This window comes from Citrus clementina, unplaced genomic scaffold, assembly GCF_000493195.1.
Source record: "Citrus clementina cultivar Clemenules unplaced genomic scaffold, Citrus_clementina_v1.0 scaffold_6, whole genome shotgun sequence".
Lineage (NCBI taxonomy): Eukaryota > Viridiplantae > Streptophyta > Magnoliopsida > Sapindales > Rutaceae > Citrus > Citrus x clementina.
The window spans coordinates 25,477,136-25,495,539 of record NW_006262139.1 but is presented as its reverse complement, the minus strand read 5'-3'; the positions used below and the strand labels follow the sequence as shown (position 1 = coordinate 25,495,539).

General features: G+C 34.7%; 3 protein-coding genes across 6 annotated transcripts; all 3 read left to right on the top strand.

Annotated features, from left to right (window-relative positions):
- Positions 1-209: 209 nt before the first annotated feature.
- LOC18038126 (malonyl-CoA:anthocyanidin 5-O-glucoside-6''-O-malonyltransferase) lies at positions 210-2,519 on the top strand. The gene has a single exon (XM_006431244.2). It carries the CDS (start codon positions 888-890, stop codon positions 2,400-2,402), a length of 1,515 nt encoding a protein of 504 aa, XP_006431307.1. The 5' UTR covers positions 210-887; the 3' UTR covers positions 2,403-2,519.
- A 3,261-nt stretch (positions 2,520-5,780) lies between these two features.
- Positions 5,781-10,998, top strand: LOC18039396 (putative G3BP-like protein). Of its 3 annotated transcripts, none has more exons than XM_024182466.1 (9): positions 5,781-5,993; positions 6,916-6,988; positions 7,538-7,832; positions 7,916-8,154; positions 8,244-8,421; positions 8,710-8,831; positions 8,947-9,006; positions 10,125-10,185; positions 10,347-10,998. In XM_024182466.1, the coding sequence occupies exons 2-9, from the start codon at positions 6,965-6,967 to the stop codon at positions 10,595-10,597; spliced, it is 1,230 nt and encodes a 409-aa protein (XP_024038234.1). In that variant the 5' UTR covers positions 5,781-5,993; positions 6,916-6,964; the 3' UTR covers positions 10,598-10,998. The 3 variants fall into 3 exon arrangements, with proteins under 3 accessions (XP_024038234.1, XP_006431306.1, XP_006431303.1); XM_006431243.2 differs by having other exon boundaries at positions 6,811-6,988; XM_006431240.2 differs by lacking the exon at positions 5,781-5,993 and having other exon boundaries at positions 6,063-6,988.
- A 3,613-nt stretch (positions 10,999-14,611) lies between these two features.
- On the top strand, positions 14,612-18,213 carry LOC18039395 (ninja-family protein AFP3). Of its 2 annotated transcripts, XM_024181985.1 has the most exons (4): positions 14,612-14,841; positions 14,967-15,854; positions 16,721-16,807; positions 17,770-18,213. In XM_024181985.1, exons 2-4 carry the CDS (start codon positions 15,122-15,124, stop codon positions 18,159-18,161), a joined length of 1,212 nt encoding a protein of 403 aa, XP_024037753.1. In that variant the 5' UTR covers positions 14,612-14,841; positions 14,967-15,121; the 3' UTR covers positions 18,162-18,213. The 2 variants fall into 2 exon arrangements, with proteins under 2 accessions (XP_024037753.1, XP_006431300.1); XM_006431237.2 differs by lacking the exon at positions 16,721-16,807 and having other exon boundaries at positions 14,613-15,854.
- Positions 18,214-18,404: the final 191 nt, after the last annotated feature.

The following is an 18,404-nucleotide window of genomic DNA, read 5'->3' as shown; positions in this document are numbered from 1 at the left end:
TCATATGATTAGTAGTAATCAACCATATGACTTGAAGAATTTCTTTTTTTATTATTCTTTATTTCTTTTCCAAGCAAGCCTCACCTCATTACTCATCGGAGAGACAGAGGAGAGAAATTCAATCAATAAATTAAAATAAAAAACAAAAATTATAATACAAAAATATTATTTCGGTGTCAGTTTATTCAATTATTAAAAGCTATCGGATGATACAAATCCCACGTACCCATTATATAATGCACACCCGATACAGCTTACAGCTCCATAACAAATTTACACCGTCTATACGAATATGCCGATAATTATTAATATTAATTAGTGGATTCATAATATATATATAAAGTTAAAAGAGAAAAGAAAAGAATAGATAAGGACAAATTAAGACGGAGCCAGGTTACAAAATTAATTGAAACACATGCATTCTTATCCAGGAAACTGATGGCCTCTGACCACGCACACTCTCGATCTTACTCTGACGCTATATCCTTATATTAAATTTTAGTGGGTCCTAAGTTGTGGGAATCAATTCGGTACATTCACTGCAATTTGCATGTAACCCGAGGTCCCCAATTTTGTCGCTTGTAAGCAACCAGCAAAGCAATCTCTGGCTCTGTTCAACTGGCAAACAGGTAAAGCTGGTCCTACCACCTATGTTCTGGCCCACACAAGTTTTTCCTTCTCTGCTCTGCCTGCGCGCACCAGATGATTAGATGTCAACCACACACACTGTACAAGACCATATTATTATTATTGCAGTCTTCCGATAGGCCCTATAATAACATTAAGGCTTTAGGCAAAGCTTTGATGGTACATTAATAATCTCGCTTTGTGTTTGGAATTGGATCTGGTCATCAATCATCATCTCTATCGTATTGTATCAACAATCAATGGCAACCGCAACAAGCAGTATTAATACGATCAACAGAGTTAAAATACATGAGGTTACCAAAATCACCCCCATGATGATCCCCGATGATGATGAGTTAATTTGTTTGCCTTTAACCTTGTTCGACACATACTGGCTCAAGTTTCTTCCTGTAGAACGCCTCTTCTTCTATGAGGTGGCTGACTTGACTTGGGATTTATTCGACTCAGAAATCCTGCCAAAGCTGAAGCACTCGCTTTCCCTCACTCTCGGCCTTCATTATCTCCCTCTTGCCGGTCACATGATGTGGCCGGAACATGCTGCAAAGCCAGCCATCTACTACTTCTTGCCCGGTCAGGATCAGAAAGAAGATATTGTTAACGGTGTCACAGTGGCGGTGGCCGAGTCCGAGGGCTTGGACTTCGATGTCCTCTCTGGCGACGGAATCCGTCAAGCTGTTGAATTTCGAGCTCTGACACCCCAGTTGTCGATATCAGACAACAAAGCGGAGGTAGTCTCCATCCAAATAACTTTGTTTCCAAAGCAGGGCTTTTGCATCGGGATTTCAAATCACCATGCATTTTTTGATGGCAGGAGCACTATGATGTTTATCAAATCTTGGGCTTATTTATGCAAACAATATTTAGATATGGAAAATGCAAGTAGTCAACAACAACAGACTACCATATGTCTTCCATCGGAACTGATTCCGTCTTTTGACCGTGCGTTCATCAACGAGAACGACCCTAAAGGTTTTGACTTGGTGTACGTCAACAACTGGTTATCTTTCACCGGAAACGACCGAAGCTTGAAGGTTTTGCCAAGCTTCAATGATGTCAACAAACTGGTTCGAGCCACTTATGTGTTGACTCGTGCACATCTAAAGAAACTCAGGGATAAGCTGTTATTATTGGAGGATCGCAACCGGAAAACATCACCAAACAAACTTCATCTATCAACATTTGTGCTTGCGTGTGCTTATGTATTCACCTGCATGGTTAAAGCAAGAGGAGGAGAAAGCGACAGAGATGTCATATTAGCTTTCACCGCTGATTATAGGAGCCGTTTGGATCCTCCAGTTCCCACGAATTACTTCGGTAATTGTGTTGGTTCACATACTAGGCTGGTGAAAGCAAGAGATTTCGTGGAGGAGCCTGCAGGTACGGGCCTAGGAGGAGTAGCCTTTGTTGCTCACAAGTTGAGTGAGATGGTCCAAGAGATTGGAGGTGGGTTAACTATTCAAGGTTTCGATGAGGAGAAGCTTGTTAAGTTAATGGCGGTGATGCAACGAGTATCACAAGGAGGACAGGGCCTTGGGGTGGCCGGGTCGATCCACTTTGATGTTTATGGGTCGGATTTCGGGTGGGGCAGGCCGAAGAAGGTAGAAATTGTGTCAATAGATACCACCGGAGCTGTCTCTTTGGCTGAGAGTAGACATGGAGATGGGGGTGTTGAGGTTGGTTTGGCTTTGGGGAAGCAAGACATGGACAATTTTGCTTCTTTCTTTGACCAGGGCCTAAAAGACCTTATTGTTTAATTAATGGGCTTCTTAACGAACGTTCCCGCATTAATTTTTTTTTATTTTTCCTTATAAAGAAATCCAGATTTCTTAGTGCCGTCGTTTAATATCTGAGTCATACGTTGTTTATCCTTTCGTCCTTTTTTTTTTTTTTCCAATTTAATATATGTCAAATACGCGACAAAATATACGCTCTAGACCCTCGGTACCGTATCCTTAACAATATTCATGTTTATATAAAGTAGATCAGTAGATGTGCAAGAATATGTCTGTAGCAACTAATTATTTTATCTTGTTTATGTACAATTTCTGATCAGCCAAATCATAAATTATAGAACTTTACAACATTAATTAATTGTGTTAATAATATTCCCAATGTTAATTGTTATTGTCTCTCTTCTCGTTGTCCTCATGCACTCTTGGCCCTTCAATCAATTATATATATTTTATAGGAGAGGGCTAACTTACAGATTCTGTAAGTAACAGCCCTCACATGAATAGTGTTAAATAGAATTTGGCTGTGGGCTCGAGTGGGACCCACAACCAAGTTTGTGAGTGAGCTGTAACTTACAGAATCTGTAAGTTAGCAAGCTCCTATTTTATATATTACGGTAAAATTCAGGAGGTCAGATCTTACGTACACCACCATTATTGTCTTCTCCCCCTCCACGCGATCGCTGCCAACAAAATACAAAATCAACAAAGAAAAGAATTGCCCTATAATAATAATAATAATAATAATAATAATAATATATGTATCTCATTGGAGGAATACAAATTTGATAATCTGAGAACGACGACTGGCGGACTGAGTAGCATTTTTGTTCTAAATTAAATATTTACTTACAAAATTGGACTTGTGATCTTGTTTTTGTGCATCAGCCCCGTCACTAGTTCTTTTGTTGATGGAATTGGAAACAACATTACGGATGCGTTTGGAATTGAGGTGTTGTATCTTTTAAATTATAGTTATTGTGAAAAAAAAATTATAATTATGAAACAAAAGTTAACAATATATAGTAAATATAAATTTTAAATAATAATTTAAATAAAATTATTAAAGATATAATAGATTTTTTATTATACAAATAAAAAATCATATCAACATAATTTTCACGTTACAACAGTTAGTATTTACCAAATACTTTAATACTGTAATTTTTAAATTACAGCTACCAAACCTTAATTACAAACGTACCTTATGTCTACGTGAAATAAATTTCCATGTGCATGATAAATTTAAAATTTTGTTAGTTAACAAAAGTGGAAATCATTCATAAAAAAAAAATGAGAATCTTGACAAAATTGTCTGGGACATTCTTCTATCAAGTGAATGCGACAGCCAGTGGGCTGAACCTCAACCAACCTACGCGCCGCGCCCAACTCCTTCCAGTTATCACACTCGGGTGGTCCTATTGGCACCCCTAAAAAATCCTCATCAAACCCGTTGATTTAGGTACAGTTTTACCCCTATTCGAAATTACGTAAAAGGGCAAAATAAAATTAAAAGAAACCTTTATTCGTTAATCCTCTTAAATGCAGACTTAGGTAGTGTATTTTTTTTTTTTCTGAAATCTGAATAAAATTAAATTATTCTGAATTTTAAATAGAGCTGAATGTATGAATCTAAATGATATGTTCATTTTTTTTTTGTCTGAATCACTAAAAATAGATACTAAATCTTTTTGTTTTCTTAACTTAAAAAATTTGAAAACTAATATTTTTTTACATTTATGCCCTTACAAACTATAAATGTTAAACAAATAATAGACATCTCAAAGAATATAAATAAGATCATATATTATCATAAAATAAATCATATTCAATTGAATGCAACTTTTTAATATTCTATTTATATGTTAATTTTTTTAATTATAGTTTATGATGTTTTTATATGAAAAGTATTAAAAAAAATTATGAAGATAAATAATGCTCATTTGAAGAAAATAAAAAGATAAAAATAATAATAGTCTACCACTATATATTATCACAAGTTATACAAAGATGGGTAATAATATTAATTATTAAATTTGCTTTGCTCTTTTTTTCAAATGCTTATATTTGGAAAATACTGAAAAATAAATGAGATGTTGTCGAAAAGTTAAGGCCATAAATTTCGATTTTTGTTAAGAATTATGATTTTTTTAACAACAATACTAAAAAAACAATGTTAAATTTCTAAAATTTAAGATTTCTATATTCAGTATTTTTTATTTGTTAATAAATATTATTTTCTAAATATATAATTTAAATTAATCATAAAAAATTAATACAATTCAGTGCAGCACAAAAAATAATATAATTAAAATTAGTTCAGTACAATGTAATAATAAACATTATACAATATTAATATATTAATTTGAGTGACAAAACATACAAGTAAATAAGAAAGTATTAATAAAAATGTAAATAGTTAAAATTAAGTCTTTCAAAAATAAGAGTAATTGATATTTGGATGAAGAAAAAAGAAATGATTTTTTTTTAATACAAAAGTGCCCTTTGCCTTAGTGTACACTCCATAACCCTCTTCTTACCTCCTCTCTTTTTATTTTTTTCTTTTTCAAACTTTCTAAATTTTTATTCACATTGAATAATATGCTCACGATCAATCTCTCATTCCTAATCTGAATTTGTCACCCATAAAAATATACTTGCTCTTTGGAAAAAACAAAAAAGGGTATTATCTTTAGATCCCTGTGAATTATATTAATGTCCCATTTATTTTTTTGATTTAATGACTTAGTTAACTTAATTTTAATTAGTTAAGTCATTACGTCCATTTGTCTACCACTTTATATTATTACAAGTTATATAAGATGGGAAATAATACTAATTATTAAATTTTATTTAGGTAAGAATGAAAATTAATTAATTAGATAAGGATATTTAAAAAAATATCTTTTAATAATATCATTCGGACTTTTTAGATTAAGTAAAAAGTTTAAAAAATTAGCTTAATAAAAAAGATAATATATAGTGGTAGACAAATAGACTTAATTTGTATTATTAAATATATACCTAATTAGTTATGTATTATTTAATTATAATTAATTAATAAAACTGATTAATATTTAATAAGTTAATATAACTAATAATAAACACTTAAACAATATATAAAAATAAAATATAACATAATATTACATTATTTGATTATGTTATAGTAATTAATATATAAAAAATTGATTATTATTTAAGAATTTAATATAACTAATAGTAAATATTTAAATATGAATAAATTTGAATAATAATAATTTATAAAGAGTTAGAGAGAAATTAGGGGGATAAAAAGGGGCAGCATTACAACAATAAGCACAGAGATAATGGTGTTGGATTAAGATTATCTAAGCCTAGAAATAGAATAACATAACAGAGTCTAAAGCATAAACCAAAAAACAGCATTACAATTTACAAGGCCATTAACAAACCTTTCAACAAAAAGGACCATTAACAAACTGATCCTGACCCTGACCACCCTGACCCAAGTGAAGTTCACGGGTTGCTTTCGCTCTCCCATTTTCGTGCGTGCTCCAACTCTTGTTCTTGTTCTTCTTCTTCTTCAAACACACCTTACTCTATCTCTCTCTCAAAGCTTTAATATTTCCATCAAAGGTACTCCCTTTGGCTTATTCTTTCACAGATCAAGCTTACTTTTGTTTTATTTTTACATTTGGTTCATATTTTCTAATCATTTCTTCTCTTTTATGTACCAATAAGATGGTAGCCTGTGATATATTTTATTTCTGGGTTTTTGTTAATTGTTTATGATTATGATTTCCTTGATCAGACATTGTATTGGGTAGTGTTTAAATCAAGAGTTTGTGTTTAGTTTCGCAACGGGTATTCATTTTTTCTAACGTTACTGTAGCTGACAATGTTGCTCATTTATCAGCACTCTAATGATTATCTGAGATGGGTATTTTTAGTTTTGAGTTTTAAGGGTTTAGTTTTGAGCGTTCCATTGTTTGAATCATGGAAGCGACCAGTTCTTGCTTTGAAAATCTTAAGTTTATATGTTTGTTGTGCTGAATGTTATGGCTTTATTTATTTCTTGTTTGTTCGTAGAGTCACCAACTGTATAAACGTTCAGTGTGGTATATTTTTATACTTAAATATCTTTAGGGTCCCTGTCAGAATGTGACTATGGTATTTCCAGCAAGCTGACAAGCTCTATTCTTGTTGCGAAGTACTAATCTTCTGAAGTCTTTATGTCAAAGCAAATTGTGGGTTGTCACTTGTGATTGTATTACATTTTTTTGGGTGCAAGAGGTGCTAGACTCTGTTTCCTGCCTTTCGGCATTGAGCTGTGTTATATCTTATAATGCTTGAAATTAAATGAATTGTATGGTTGGTGCTAGGCCTTTCCTTTTTGTAACAGTTACAAAAAACTAGATTGTTGTGTTGATATTGTTGTGTTGATATCTGGCAGAATGGCCTTACATACGGCCACTCCTCCAAGTGCTCAAGTGGTTGGCAATGCTTTTGTTGAGCAATACTATCACATTCTTCACAGTACTCCCGAATTGGTTTTTAGATTTTATCAGGATTCAAGTGTGTTAAGCCGACCAGATTCAAATGGTGTGATGACATCTGTAACAACCATGGAAGTAAGTTTCTTGGTTAAGCCTTTTGTATTCTATTGTTTGATTGCCTGATAACTGTAGTGTCAACTAATTCGTTTGAGGATTGATGCTGTCTAAGAAGTTGTTTCTCGTAATGTTATCTAACCTCATGAAGTAATCCATGCCAAGGGTAATTAGACAAGTGGCAGTTTACATGTCAGATTAGCAGATATGTTGTATGTGAAAGTTTCTTCTGCTGCTAGTACAAGTCATGCTGAATCATAAATGTCTGCACATGTCAAACACAATACTATGTTTGAAAATGATTGACAATACGTGCCAAAAACATGAGAATTCTTTTGCTTTATTTCATTAAGTAGTTCATTTCTTTTTGCACCTCCAGACTTCATAGTTCATTTTGTCATCTTCTCCATCTTGGCTAAATCTCCTTTGTTTGAAAAAATGGTCAAAATCTAGTTAGCAGTTTCCCTGAGGTTCCATTAAAAGTTTAAAACCCATAATTGGATATTTAATTTGAATTTATGTCAACAATTCCAAAATGCAAAGAAATTACAGTATTGTTTCTTGAAGCAGGGTATCAATCAGAAGATTCTTTCCTTGGATTACAAGAACTATAAGGCTGAAATAAAAACTGCAGATGCTCAGAACTCTCATAAGGAAGGAGTGACTGTCTTAGTAACTGGATGCTTAACCGGAAAAGATAACTTGCGAAGGAAATTTGCACAATCTTTCTTTCTCGCTCCACAAGACAATGGATATTTTGTTCTGAATGATGTATTTAGGTATGTAGACGATGGTGAAGTGTTAGAGAAATATCCAGCTAACAGCATTGATGATGCCCCTGCAGCCCCCTCAATCCCAGATATAGGTACCTGTTTTGGTGGTGGGAGTGTGTTCTTTTTCATTTCTTTCATGCAAACCTACTAGACTTTTTTCGTTCTTTGTTTCCAGATCACACTCATGTTCCTGATCCTCCTGCTCCAGACCCGGTAACTTCTCATGTGGAGGAGGATCAAAATATTTCCGAGAGAGTCTATGAACCTTCTGAACAGGAAAGACAATTAGTGACTGAAAGGGAGGCTGTTGTGGAATCACAGTCTTATGCAGTTGAAACTGATGCTTCTGCCATGGTTGAATCAGCTTCTTCTTCAGCTTTAGAGGATGCTCCAAAGAAATCTTATGCTTCTATTGTGAGTGCAAATCTGAAGATCTTTTGTCCATGGGCATTTGTACTTTGATACTTACTGCCTTTTTCATTTTTTCATTTTTTATTGAGTAGGTGAGAGTGGTGAAAGGGGGTTCAGGGCCGACTAAAGTTTATGTACCTACCAATACTGTGAAAGTGACCACCAAGAAAACTGAGAATCAGCCAATTAAGTCAGAAAATCCTCCTTCATCTGAGACATCAGCTCCAGTAAGCACCGATGCCCCTGAGAGTAGCAATGCTCATGAGGAAGGTAAATAGGCTATTGTCCCTAGCTGTGCTCATGTTATATTGTAGATTGTGGTCTTTACTTAGAATTACACTTTCTACCTTTATATGAATTCAAAATATGTGCTTCTTTATAAGAGTTCAAGAGAGTCCAAAACTTGCTCATTAAAGTGAAAAAAGAAAGCATTGGATTTGGATTTGGACTGTTGGCATTGTTTACTTCATGAGACTGGACTCTAAAGCTTCTTGCTTTTTTTTTTTTTTAGTTGTTGACGGCATATGTTCTAGTATTCTAATTTTATTATACCCACAGTTGAAGGCCACTCCATTTACATTCGAAATTTGCCCGACACCATGACGGTGGCTTCACTTGAGGTGGAGTTCAAGAAATTTGGACCGGTCAAGCAAGGAGGTATTCAAGTTAGACATAATAAGGTTTGTTTCGGAAACTCTGAATGATTAAAATAATATCATTTTCTACAAATTTCTGCATCACTTGACATAAGTTCTTTGCTATCGCTTTCAATCTTTTTGGTCCAATGGGCAACAGGGATACTGTTTTGGTTTTGTGGAATTTCAGTCTTCAAGCTCCGTGGATAATGCCATTCAGGTTTGTTCCCTTGTTAATTAATTTTTTCATTCATATCCACCCATCTATTTTTAAATTTATGTTACATTTGACAATTCTAGATATTGGATATGGAGCAACCTTTTTTCTCCTCATCCATTACAATTCATTGTATATCGTAATGGTTGGTCAATCCCTCATTTTCCACTTCCTCCTTACTAGCAATTTGTTTCATTTACTGGCCCTGTGTTTGGTATCTACATTGTTCCTCATTTTGCATGATTGTGGTGATCTGTTGTTCACTGAATCTAAGTTGGTAGCATTTTAGTCTTAGCAGTTAGTACATTGTTTTAATCCAATAAACTTTCTTTCCCGTCTTTATGTTATCTTCTGTGACTCTGATTAACTTCTGCAGAATTAAGTGGTATTTCCTGGTTTCCAGCCTCGAGAAAGATGTTTACTTTTCTTTGATTGAACAATTATTGTGCAATCAAGTCCAATATGTGTGTTTGTATTCACAACCCCAAGTTAGAATTGTATGATTAGTGCCACTTGTAATTTATGTGTTACAAATCTACAATATCTTTATTATTTAAGGTAGCCACAACGGCTATTGATGTTCAATGGTCTAAAATTACGTTCAGCTAAGACAATGGTTTGTCTGAAAAAGTTTGTTCTTTGTGGCGTATGTTGAAATGATTATTATTTTTCGATGCACACAATTGCAACATGCTCTAGTATTCTACATAGGGATTGCTTAAGTGACTATATTTATACAGAGATCATTCGTTTCCAACTTATTGGTCTTAAAATCTGAAAGTGGTGAAAGAAGTTTGGGATCTCCATCTCTAAGCTCCATAATCTTGTGGAAATGCTTAAAGGAGAAATTAAAAAGATAAGGATTTTCAATTCGTCTTTATATGTTTTGTAGTTATCTTTCTATTGTTTCATTCTTATCTAAAGGCAGCAAATCTTATTCATGTTGGGTTTAGGCTGCTGTTTTAACAGATGTCATCCCTCCTGTCTGAAACCTAGATAGCGTACAACATGTTGCAAGCAAATAATATACTCTTCATGAAATTTCATTTCTTGTCTTTTTTTTTCTTTTTCTTTTTTTTAATAATAATGATGATGATGATGATGGAAGTCCAATATTTCAGGCTTCACCAATCACCATTGGAGGGCAAGAAGCTTTTGTCGAGAAAAAGAAGAAAACTCGAGGTAATTGGAAAGCATGTGGATTTTAGTGTGATGTGCTATGAGTTAAAGTTTTAGAACAGAAATGATGTTGATTAATGTTTTAAACTGTTAATGGATAGGCATTATTTTGGACGGCCAAACTTAGTATCTGACAAAGTTTTCGATGGTGCTGGTTCTTGCAGTTGGTAGTGGTAGAGGTAGGTTTCCTTCTGAGAGGGAAAGGTTCAGGAATGATAGCTTTAGGGGACGAGGCAGTTATGGTGGAGGCCGGAGCTTTGGAAGAAACGAGTATGGAAACCGGGTTGAATTCCAAGTTCGAGGTAGGGGCTCAACGGGGCGAGGTGAAGGTTATCCGCGAGGGAGAGGTAGAGGTGGCCGTTCAGGTGGAGCGAAGCATCCAGCTGCTGTTTCTGCCTGGAGCTCTGACCAGTGAAATTTTTTGGGGCGGCAATTTTTGATATGATCTGTGATCAGGTAGTTGTTATGGTTCATCGACTCTGAACTGCTGTCATACCAGAATGATCAGGCATCTTAGGAGTTTTATGCAGGTTTCGATTTTTTCCGCATAGGGTATCATGTAAGTTTAAAGCATCTAAGTCCGAGGTCATTCTCTTGATTGGTTGTCTTAGTTTTACTGGTTTACGTCAACTTGAGGGAAGACGCATTATTGTAGTTTTCAGCAGCTGTAATCATCGAAGATGATCCATCTGTTTTCAGCAATGTAACATACAGCTCGGGACCTTGGCGGTGCAACGACAAATTTCAGTCGTTTTAGCATGTAATGCTTGCTTGTGGGGCAATCTAATCTAATACGAGGTGGAATTCTTGCGTAATCTTTAAACAGCAGGTGGAATTTCTAACAAATATACTGGTAAAACCTTAATATGAGATGAAACCTAAGCCGTATATTTTATTAAAGCATTTCATTGACCCATTCTTCTGTTCTTGCACAGTGTCACCTTTCAGAAAAAAAGGAACATAAAAAATGCCGAATTCTTGACATTTATCAGTTTTGCTCAACAATAATGCAACTTGGCTAGTATCTGCTGCAATATCGTACTCCAGCTATTTATCCACTTGCAACGAGCCGAATATATAAATATGGATTTTCCATAGTTACATCTCGTAACTTATAATTTAGTTTTTCCAGTGTAAAAATGAGTAATAAAGCAGTGGAGTCAGGTGGACTAATGAATAAATTTTACTTGGCTCTAAAGTATATTAAAATTAACTTAAGGAAACCCTAGAAATATATAACCGAACAATGATCATCAAGCCTCTAAATATAACTAGCTCTTGAGATCGCAAATCTCATTAAAATAATCCAATTCCATGTTCAATGTAACAATCAAATGTAGCTCAACAGGAGAATTTTGTATCTTTAAAATTAAAGGTTTGTATTAAAATTTTAATTTTTATCTTAAAAAATAAATAAGGAGAATAATTTTACACTTATGAGTCGGTAGTCGTAGTATTTGATGCATATACCGGTGAGTTTTGTAACTTAACGGGAGAATTTGTACCTTAAGAGTTAAGTATGTGTATTTAAATTTTATTACTAACAAAAAGTTGGTATTAAAGACTTTAATTTTTCTCAAATTAATAAATATGGATAATTATTTTAATCCTATAATGGTGTTTTTATTAATCAGCAAATTGGGATGGGAATTAAGGAATGATAATAAATGAAGTAAAGTGTTTACTTACTTAAATGGTAGGTGGAATCAAAATCAAAGCGGCATGTCTCATCTAAAATCAGGAATGATTACTAGAGTTCTCATTTTCATGAGGAAGTGACAATGAGAATCTCATTCCCTAGAGTGACCACACTTTCCCCACTTAATTTTTAAGATTTCCATCTTGTCATTCTTTATATATTTGAAAAATTAAAATAAAAATTTCCATATTGCTGCCATTACTGTTGTTGCTACTGTTGTTGTCGCTTGTTGCCGATCGCTGATGATGATTTGTTGTTCTTGATGATGATGATGATGATATTATTATTATTATTATTATTATTATTATTATTATTATTATTATTATTATTATTATTATTATTATTATTAACAATAAGTTTTTGAATAATAATCATCATAATTATTATAGCAAATAGTAGTAGTAATAATTAACTAAAGGTATTTTTGTAATTTGAAATAATCCGTTCCAATTCTAAGACAAAGTAAACAAATCAATGGTTATATAGTTCATTCTGATTCCTACCGTTCAAATAAACATCATATTCTTATTCTTATCTCATTCAAATTTCAATCACTTTGATTCCAATTTATTCTAATTTTAGCTCATTCTAATTATTGATTAATAAATTCACCATAAATAGACTGACGAAGTTAAAAGTTAAAAAAAAAAAAAGTAACAATCAAGCATATCCCTTTAAAAAATAAAATTAAAATCAATCAAGTATTTTGTTTTCACCAAATTTTCCCCAATATCATTTTGAAACGAATTGGTTAATTCTCACTGGATGTAGCTCCAATTTAATTCAAACAAAATAAATTTATATTGAGAGGAGCTTGTATTAAGTTTGGATTTGAGTATGTTTTTATGATATTAAAGGCACATACTTTATTTGAAGTACACTAGGTGGTGAGTTAAAATAATATGCATAGTGATTTAAGATGGTCATATTAGGAAAAATAGGGTGAGCTCAGTGAAGCCCCGCATGAGTTGATAATGGGGCTAATGTGTCCTTAAAAGTAGCTCAAGTGTACTCGAGGGAGAGCGAGGGAGAGCTTAAGTGGTCTCGTGAAATATTTAGTGTAATTGGTATAGCTCAAGTAAGTTTATATGTGAAACACAATCTTAATCTCAAATTAAAAAATAGAATAAAATAAACATAAATATAAAGAATACACAATATTTATGTAGTTTTCACCAATCCACTACATAAATGACTGATTCCATGAAATTTTACATTATCGAAGATGAATAATATTAGCTCAATAGCTATATAAACATGTGTTGGTGTTGATGAAGATGAAGATGGTGAATATAGATGTGGGGGGTGAGAGAGAGGAGACTTCTAATATGAGTTGAATAATACCTTTATATTGTGGAGATTAGTGGTAAAGAAAATACATAAAAGTTATGATTAGATATCATTTTTAGGTTAAAAGAATAAAATATTTTAAAATTAATGGTAAAGAAAGTACATAAAATTTATGTATTACCCAAATTATTTTTTAATATTTATAATTTTAATTAAATGAAAAAATCTGTAAAATATCTGCTATAGATTTTGGACGAGTTTAGTAATTGTTCAAACTCACAGCGGGTAAGTTCTTTTTAAAAATAAATACACACTCATAGTTGTGGCCTTGTGGGCAGTTTTAATAATTTAAATATATTATGAGTGCGGATTAATAATGACAATTCCGCGGCGAGTGGTGCCGTTGCCTTCCCTGTTTGACAATTTTTTTTTTTTCTTTTCACCCAAATATTTAACCCATAATGACACTCGTTCCCCTGACATAAATTTATAATATCCGATTATTTTAAGTAATTTCAATTCAATAATTATAAAATGAAAAAGTAATCAAATAATAAATCATGAAATCAGAAGTAACAATGACAGGACACGTGCGTACGACATTCAGATAATCATCACTTTTTCTAAACCTTCAAGTCCGACTCGTCGCTCTGCGGAACTCGCCTTCTGCTTAGCTGTTATCTTCAACCCAAATTTTGCCACGTATGACTCACGGGAGGCCAGAGATACGTGGCGCAAGCCCAGATCACTAATAAGATAAAGAAATTTGCAAGTTGGCCCTCTTTGGGTTATGGGCCTGATCGTCTCTTGATTTTTTGCGTGTTTTGCGGAGATTCTTCTATTTTATTTTTCTTCCTTTCTGTAAACAACAACGGTACTTACTACCAATACCTTTTAATTAATTTTACGGGGAAAAGAAAAAGACTAGTTAGTACCTTTTGATGCTTTATCAACCGTCAGATGTTACTTTTTTTGAAATAAAATTAGAAAAAAAATCCAATAAATAATATAATAAACGGTTATTAGATGAGAATGAAAAGGTTTTAACGCACGGCTTCAATTAGATATTGAGATGCATGTACGTACTGGACCAAATTGGTTGCTAAAAAAAAAAAAAAAAAAAAAAAAAACTCAGGAACGCCATGTTGACATACACGTTGAGTCTCAGTTTCAGTTGAAAAGACGGAGGAAGTTCCCTCCTTCTGACACGACAACCAACCGTGGTCGCCCACGTGTCGCTAAAAGAGATGTTCCCATACCACGTGGCAGTTCCATAAATTGTGCGCAATTCAACGTATGTTATGTAAGCTCAATTACGCGCACAAAGACACGACGGAAGGAAGACTCCAAGAGCTGGGAAGAGATGGGGAGAGGGAGACACGCTCGTTACTTTCTTTACTCGTTTCGTTTCGCGTCTCCCCCCCCCCCCCCCCCCCCCCCCCGGGCTTTGGAATCTGGGTCTCTTTTTAACAACATCACCACGTGTGCTGTTTCCTTGGCTTAACGGGACAACGGTGCTCTTCATGCCCTCCACGCGTCACCTTTTGCATGAGAACTGCGTTGTCTATTCATCACAATGTCTTGTCTGGTCTGGTGTGGTCTCGTCTCGTCTCGTCTTGTCTTTATAGTAGTAGTAGTATTCTTGATTTGGGTCTTGAGGGTGTTTTGCGGTATTTTCCTTTTTACCAAATTTCAGGCAAAGTTTACTCCTTTTTTCTTTTTTCTTTTTTCCCCCGAGTTCTCTGATCAATTTGCTCATTTCTTGTAGCTTTTGTGCTTGTGTTTGTTTTGCAAGAAAGTTGTGAGAAAATTTGGAGAATAGTGGTGGGATGAATTTACAGGGGAAATAATGAAACTATTGAGCACTTTGGATGTGCGGTTTGATTCATTTTGAATGATTATTCTACTTAGTAATCAATTCTAATTACATTTGGCCGAAATTTTAATGAAATGGCAAAAGCTGAAGAAATTGGAAGCAGAGAAGCTGAAAAGCATGTTTCAGTGCAAGTGAGTAATTTTCCAAAAGATCTCTTACAAAGATTTATGACTGGAGGGAATGATTTTGATGCGCAAGAGGGAAGTGAAGAAACAGAAGAGATTGAGCTGAGCCTGAGCTTGGGGCTGTCTCTAAACGGTCGCTTTGGGGTGGACCCGACAACAACCACAACAGCTAATAATAATATTCAAAAACTTGCACGGTCTTCTTCAATTCCTGATTTTATGAACCCATTCGTTAGAGACCAAAATGACACCTCTTTTCTGGTGCCCATGGATTGTGCTAATCTTACAAGGACATGTTCTTTACCTACAGAGACTGAAGAGGAATGGAGGAAGAGGAAGGAGTTGCAGTCACTCAGGAGGATGCAAGCAAAGAGGAAGAGAACAGAGAAGCAGAGGCATTTGAAGATTACTGCAAGGGACAGGATCAGTAGGGTCTCTGTTTGTGGGGAAGAAGTCAATGGTATTGTTAATCAGATGGAAACTCATTGTGGTGTGCGAAGCCAAAGCTTGGTTAATGGTGTTACTACTAAAGGAGCTTGTGCCAGTGCCAATGTACTGAAAGGTGGTGGTACTGCTATTGATGCTGGCTTCCTACCACCAGCACCGCAAGCCGCAAATGGATCATCACTAGCAAGTGGTGTCTCCTCTGGCATTTCAGAACTTGATAGTATAACACCTCAAGGTATGCATTATCCTCTTTTCTTTTTCTTTTTTCCTTTCTTCAATTTTTATTTTATAATTTTGAAGTTTGATATTGATTGCAGTGTTTGCTGGTCTGATGTTCTTATGATTGTAGTTGTTGGATCTTGAAAACATTGGCTGATTTAATATGTCTCTCTCTCTCTCTCTCTTTTTATCTTTCGTAGTTCTTAACTATACTCTTGATCTTGTGGGGTTATTTAGTTTCTTGTTCTTTATTTGTTTAATTAAGTCAGTTTTCTTGTTTAGCTCAACCCGTGGGTCTATTTAGATCTCCAAGTCTCTTACCGTTTGAAGTCAGTTGTATTACTGCATGAATCAACACGTATCTAGTTCATTTGCTTTCTTAAAGCTATTCTTTTTCTCTGTTTTAATTTTTCAAATTTAGCATTTATGTTCACATTTCCTCTATTCCTTTGTAATACTTTTGAAAATTCTGTCTTTTTGTTTGAGGAACCAACTCCTGAGGCATCTGGTGCTCTTGCCTAATTGATTAAATTGTTGATGACTAGAGGAGTTTAGTTTCCCAAAAAGTGTCCACCTTTGTATGATAACCTCATGTTGTGATGTACATCTTTAGATTATGGTACATGGACAAGCATCTTGGCATGTTATAAGCTCTAAGAGTAATGATATTTAGCCTGAGCCAAAACAGAGGCAAGCGAGAAATGACTGTGTTGCATGCTGTAACACATGGGTTTTAAATCATTTTTTCTTAGTCTTAAAAACCCAAACCATAAACGACAGTAAAACACTGTCCTTTCTAGCTTGCTTATGTTTTGGCGCAGAATAAATATTATTGCTCGCTCTAATAGCCTAAATATGGCTCTAAACTCGAGTCAACGGCAGGCACTACCTCATTGGCGACCAGTCTGCTGCTTGGAGCCAACATGAATTTACTGGAGGAAGATCCATCGAATCCACTTTTGTTCCATGGTACGATACTCCGGTTATAGTTTGTATCTTCCTTAAAACACGGAAAACAGTTGTAGCATGTCCTAAATTTAGTAGAGAAAAGCAAGGTGAGTCATGGTACACCACTACTATAGTATTACACACAACTGTGAAAAACACCTGCCAGTAGTCCCTCAAGGAAGCAGAAAACATGCTTGGTTGGCTTGCTTGTCTCCATAACTAACTCCCAAAGTATCTGCATGCCACAAAAATAGTTACCACTAATAAGGACCGCAATAAGTTTCTCCTGAACATATGTGTTTTCAACATATGTACAGGCAAAGTTTACATGAGTTTTAGAGAATATTTCTGTAGGTTATTATTATTTCATCCCCAAAAGAGTTAATTTTTTCTCAAATAAATACATATATTAATTTTTTTGAAAATGGTTCTTTGCTACAATGAAACTTCCAACTAGCTGAAATGGTGTTGAAAGAGTAAAATAATTCCATCTGGTAGACTAGAATCTACTCCAATTAGCATTGTATTATAAAGAAAAAAAAAAAATGAGAACACTACTTAGATTATTTACTTTTTAGTCCCACACTGGAATTAATGAGTGATTACACCAGTGTCCATGGTTCCATGCCAAGTACAAGCAACTGCAGCAGGTAATCATCATTTGGCCAGTTAACATGCCATGATAAATTGGTGGTGCTTTCATATTTCTTAATAATAAGCATGTGGTTGTTAGGTGTTATTTTAAGCAGCTCAGTGTCTCTTTGCTTTGATTGCTTGTTCCGTTAGGATTTATCTCTTAACCATGAAGTTAGAACGTATATTGAAACCTATCATGAGCAGAGATACGACTTGTGGTGACAATTTGAAATTGTCTGTTTGTGATTTTCTGTGTGATGCCCCATGGCCTCAGCTGTACATTAATTCAGTGTGTTTTTTGGGATATTGTGTGATCTGAAACCTGTGTATTTGGCATCCCATTTTAGGATCACACAAATGCACTGAAGCCGTAAGCCCTTCCATTATCCAGTCAATGCAACCTCCAAGAAATACTGAGGTTGCAACATCTGAAAAATCAGGCAAGTCCATGGCCGTGAAGAGTCACTGGAACAAGCCAACAGTTGCTAAAAAAGGAGTGAAGGAAGCAGTAAGAGATGTGCTGGAAGATATGCCTTGTGTGTCTACAACAGGAGATGGCCCCGATGGAAAAAGAATTGAAGGTTTTCTTTACAGATATAGGAAGGGTGAGGAAGTAAGGATCGTATGTGTTTGTCATGGGAGCTTCCTCTCACCAGCCGAGTTTGTGAAGCATGCTGGTGGAGGCGATGTGGCGCACCCACTAAAGCACATTGTTGTTAACCCTTATCCCATTTTGTAGAGCTGCCATTAAGGGTTCATGATGCTTTAAAATCTCTTTATTTTACATCTTTTGCGGGACGAGGCACTTGTATTGCGTTCAATACATGAAGCCTCCTGTTGGGAAAAATAACAATTGTTACAGTGCACAAAATTGGTAAATCTACATAAGTAGTTTTCTCCGCATCCAAGAAGATTAATTTCTTCAGCTTCTCGTCCATACTTATGGACCTCTTTTTCGAAATTCTAATCCGAAAAAGTCGGC

Bases quoted from the DNA above. Each gene is read 5' to 3' on its own strand.
- LOC18039395 (XM_024181985.1), top strand. From the start codon at position 15,122: ATGGCAAAAGCTGAAGAAATTGGAAGCAGAGAAGCTGAAAAGCATGTT. The intron at 15,855-16,720 runs GTATGCATTATC...AGTCAACGGCAG, and splicing joins TGATAGTATAACACCTCAAG to GCACTACCTCATTGGCGACC. The intron at 16,808-17,769 runs GTACGATACTCC...ATCCCATTTTAG, and splicing joins GAATCCACTTTTGTTCCATG to GATCACACAAATGCACTGAA.
- LOC18039396 (XM_006431243.2), top strand. From the start codon at position 6,812: ATGGCCTTACATACGGCCACTCCTCCAAGTGCTCAAGTGGTTGGCAAT. The intron at 8,832-8,946 runs GTTTGTTTCGGA...AATGGGCAACAG, and splicing joins TTCAAGTTAGACATAATAAG to GGATACTGTTTTGGTTTTGT. The intron at 9,007-10,124 runs GTTTGTTCCCTT...CCAATATTTCAG, and splicing joins CCGTGGATAATGCCATTCAG to GCTTCACCAATCACCATTGG.
- LOC18038126 (XM_006431244.2), top strand. From the start codon at position 888: ATGGCAACCGCAACAAGCAGTATTAATACGATCAACAGAGTTAAAATA.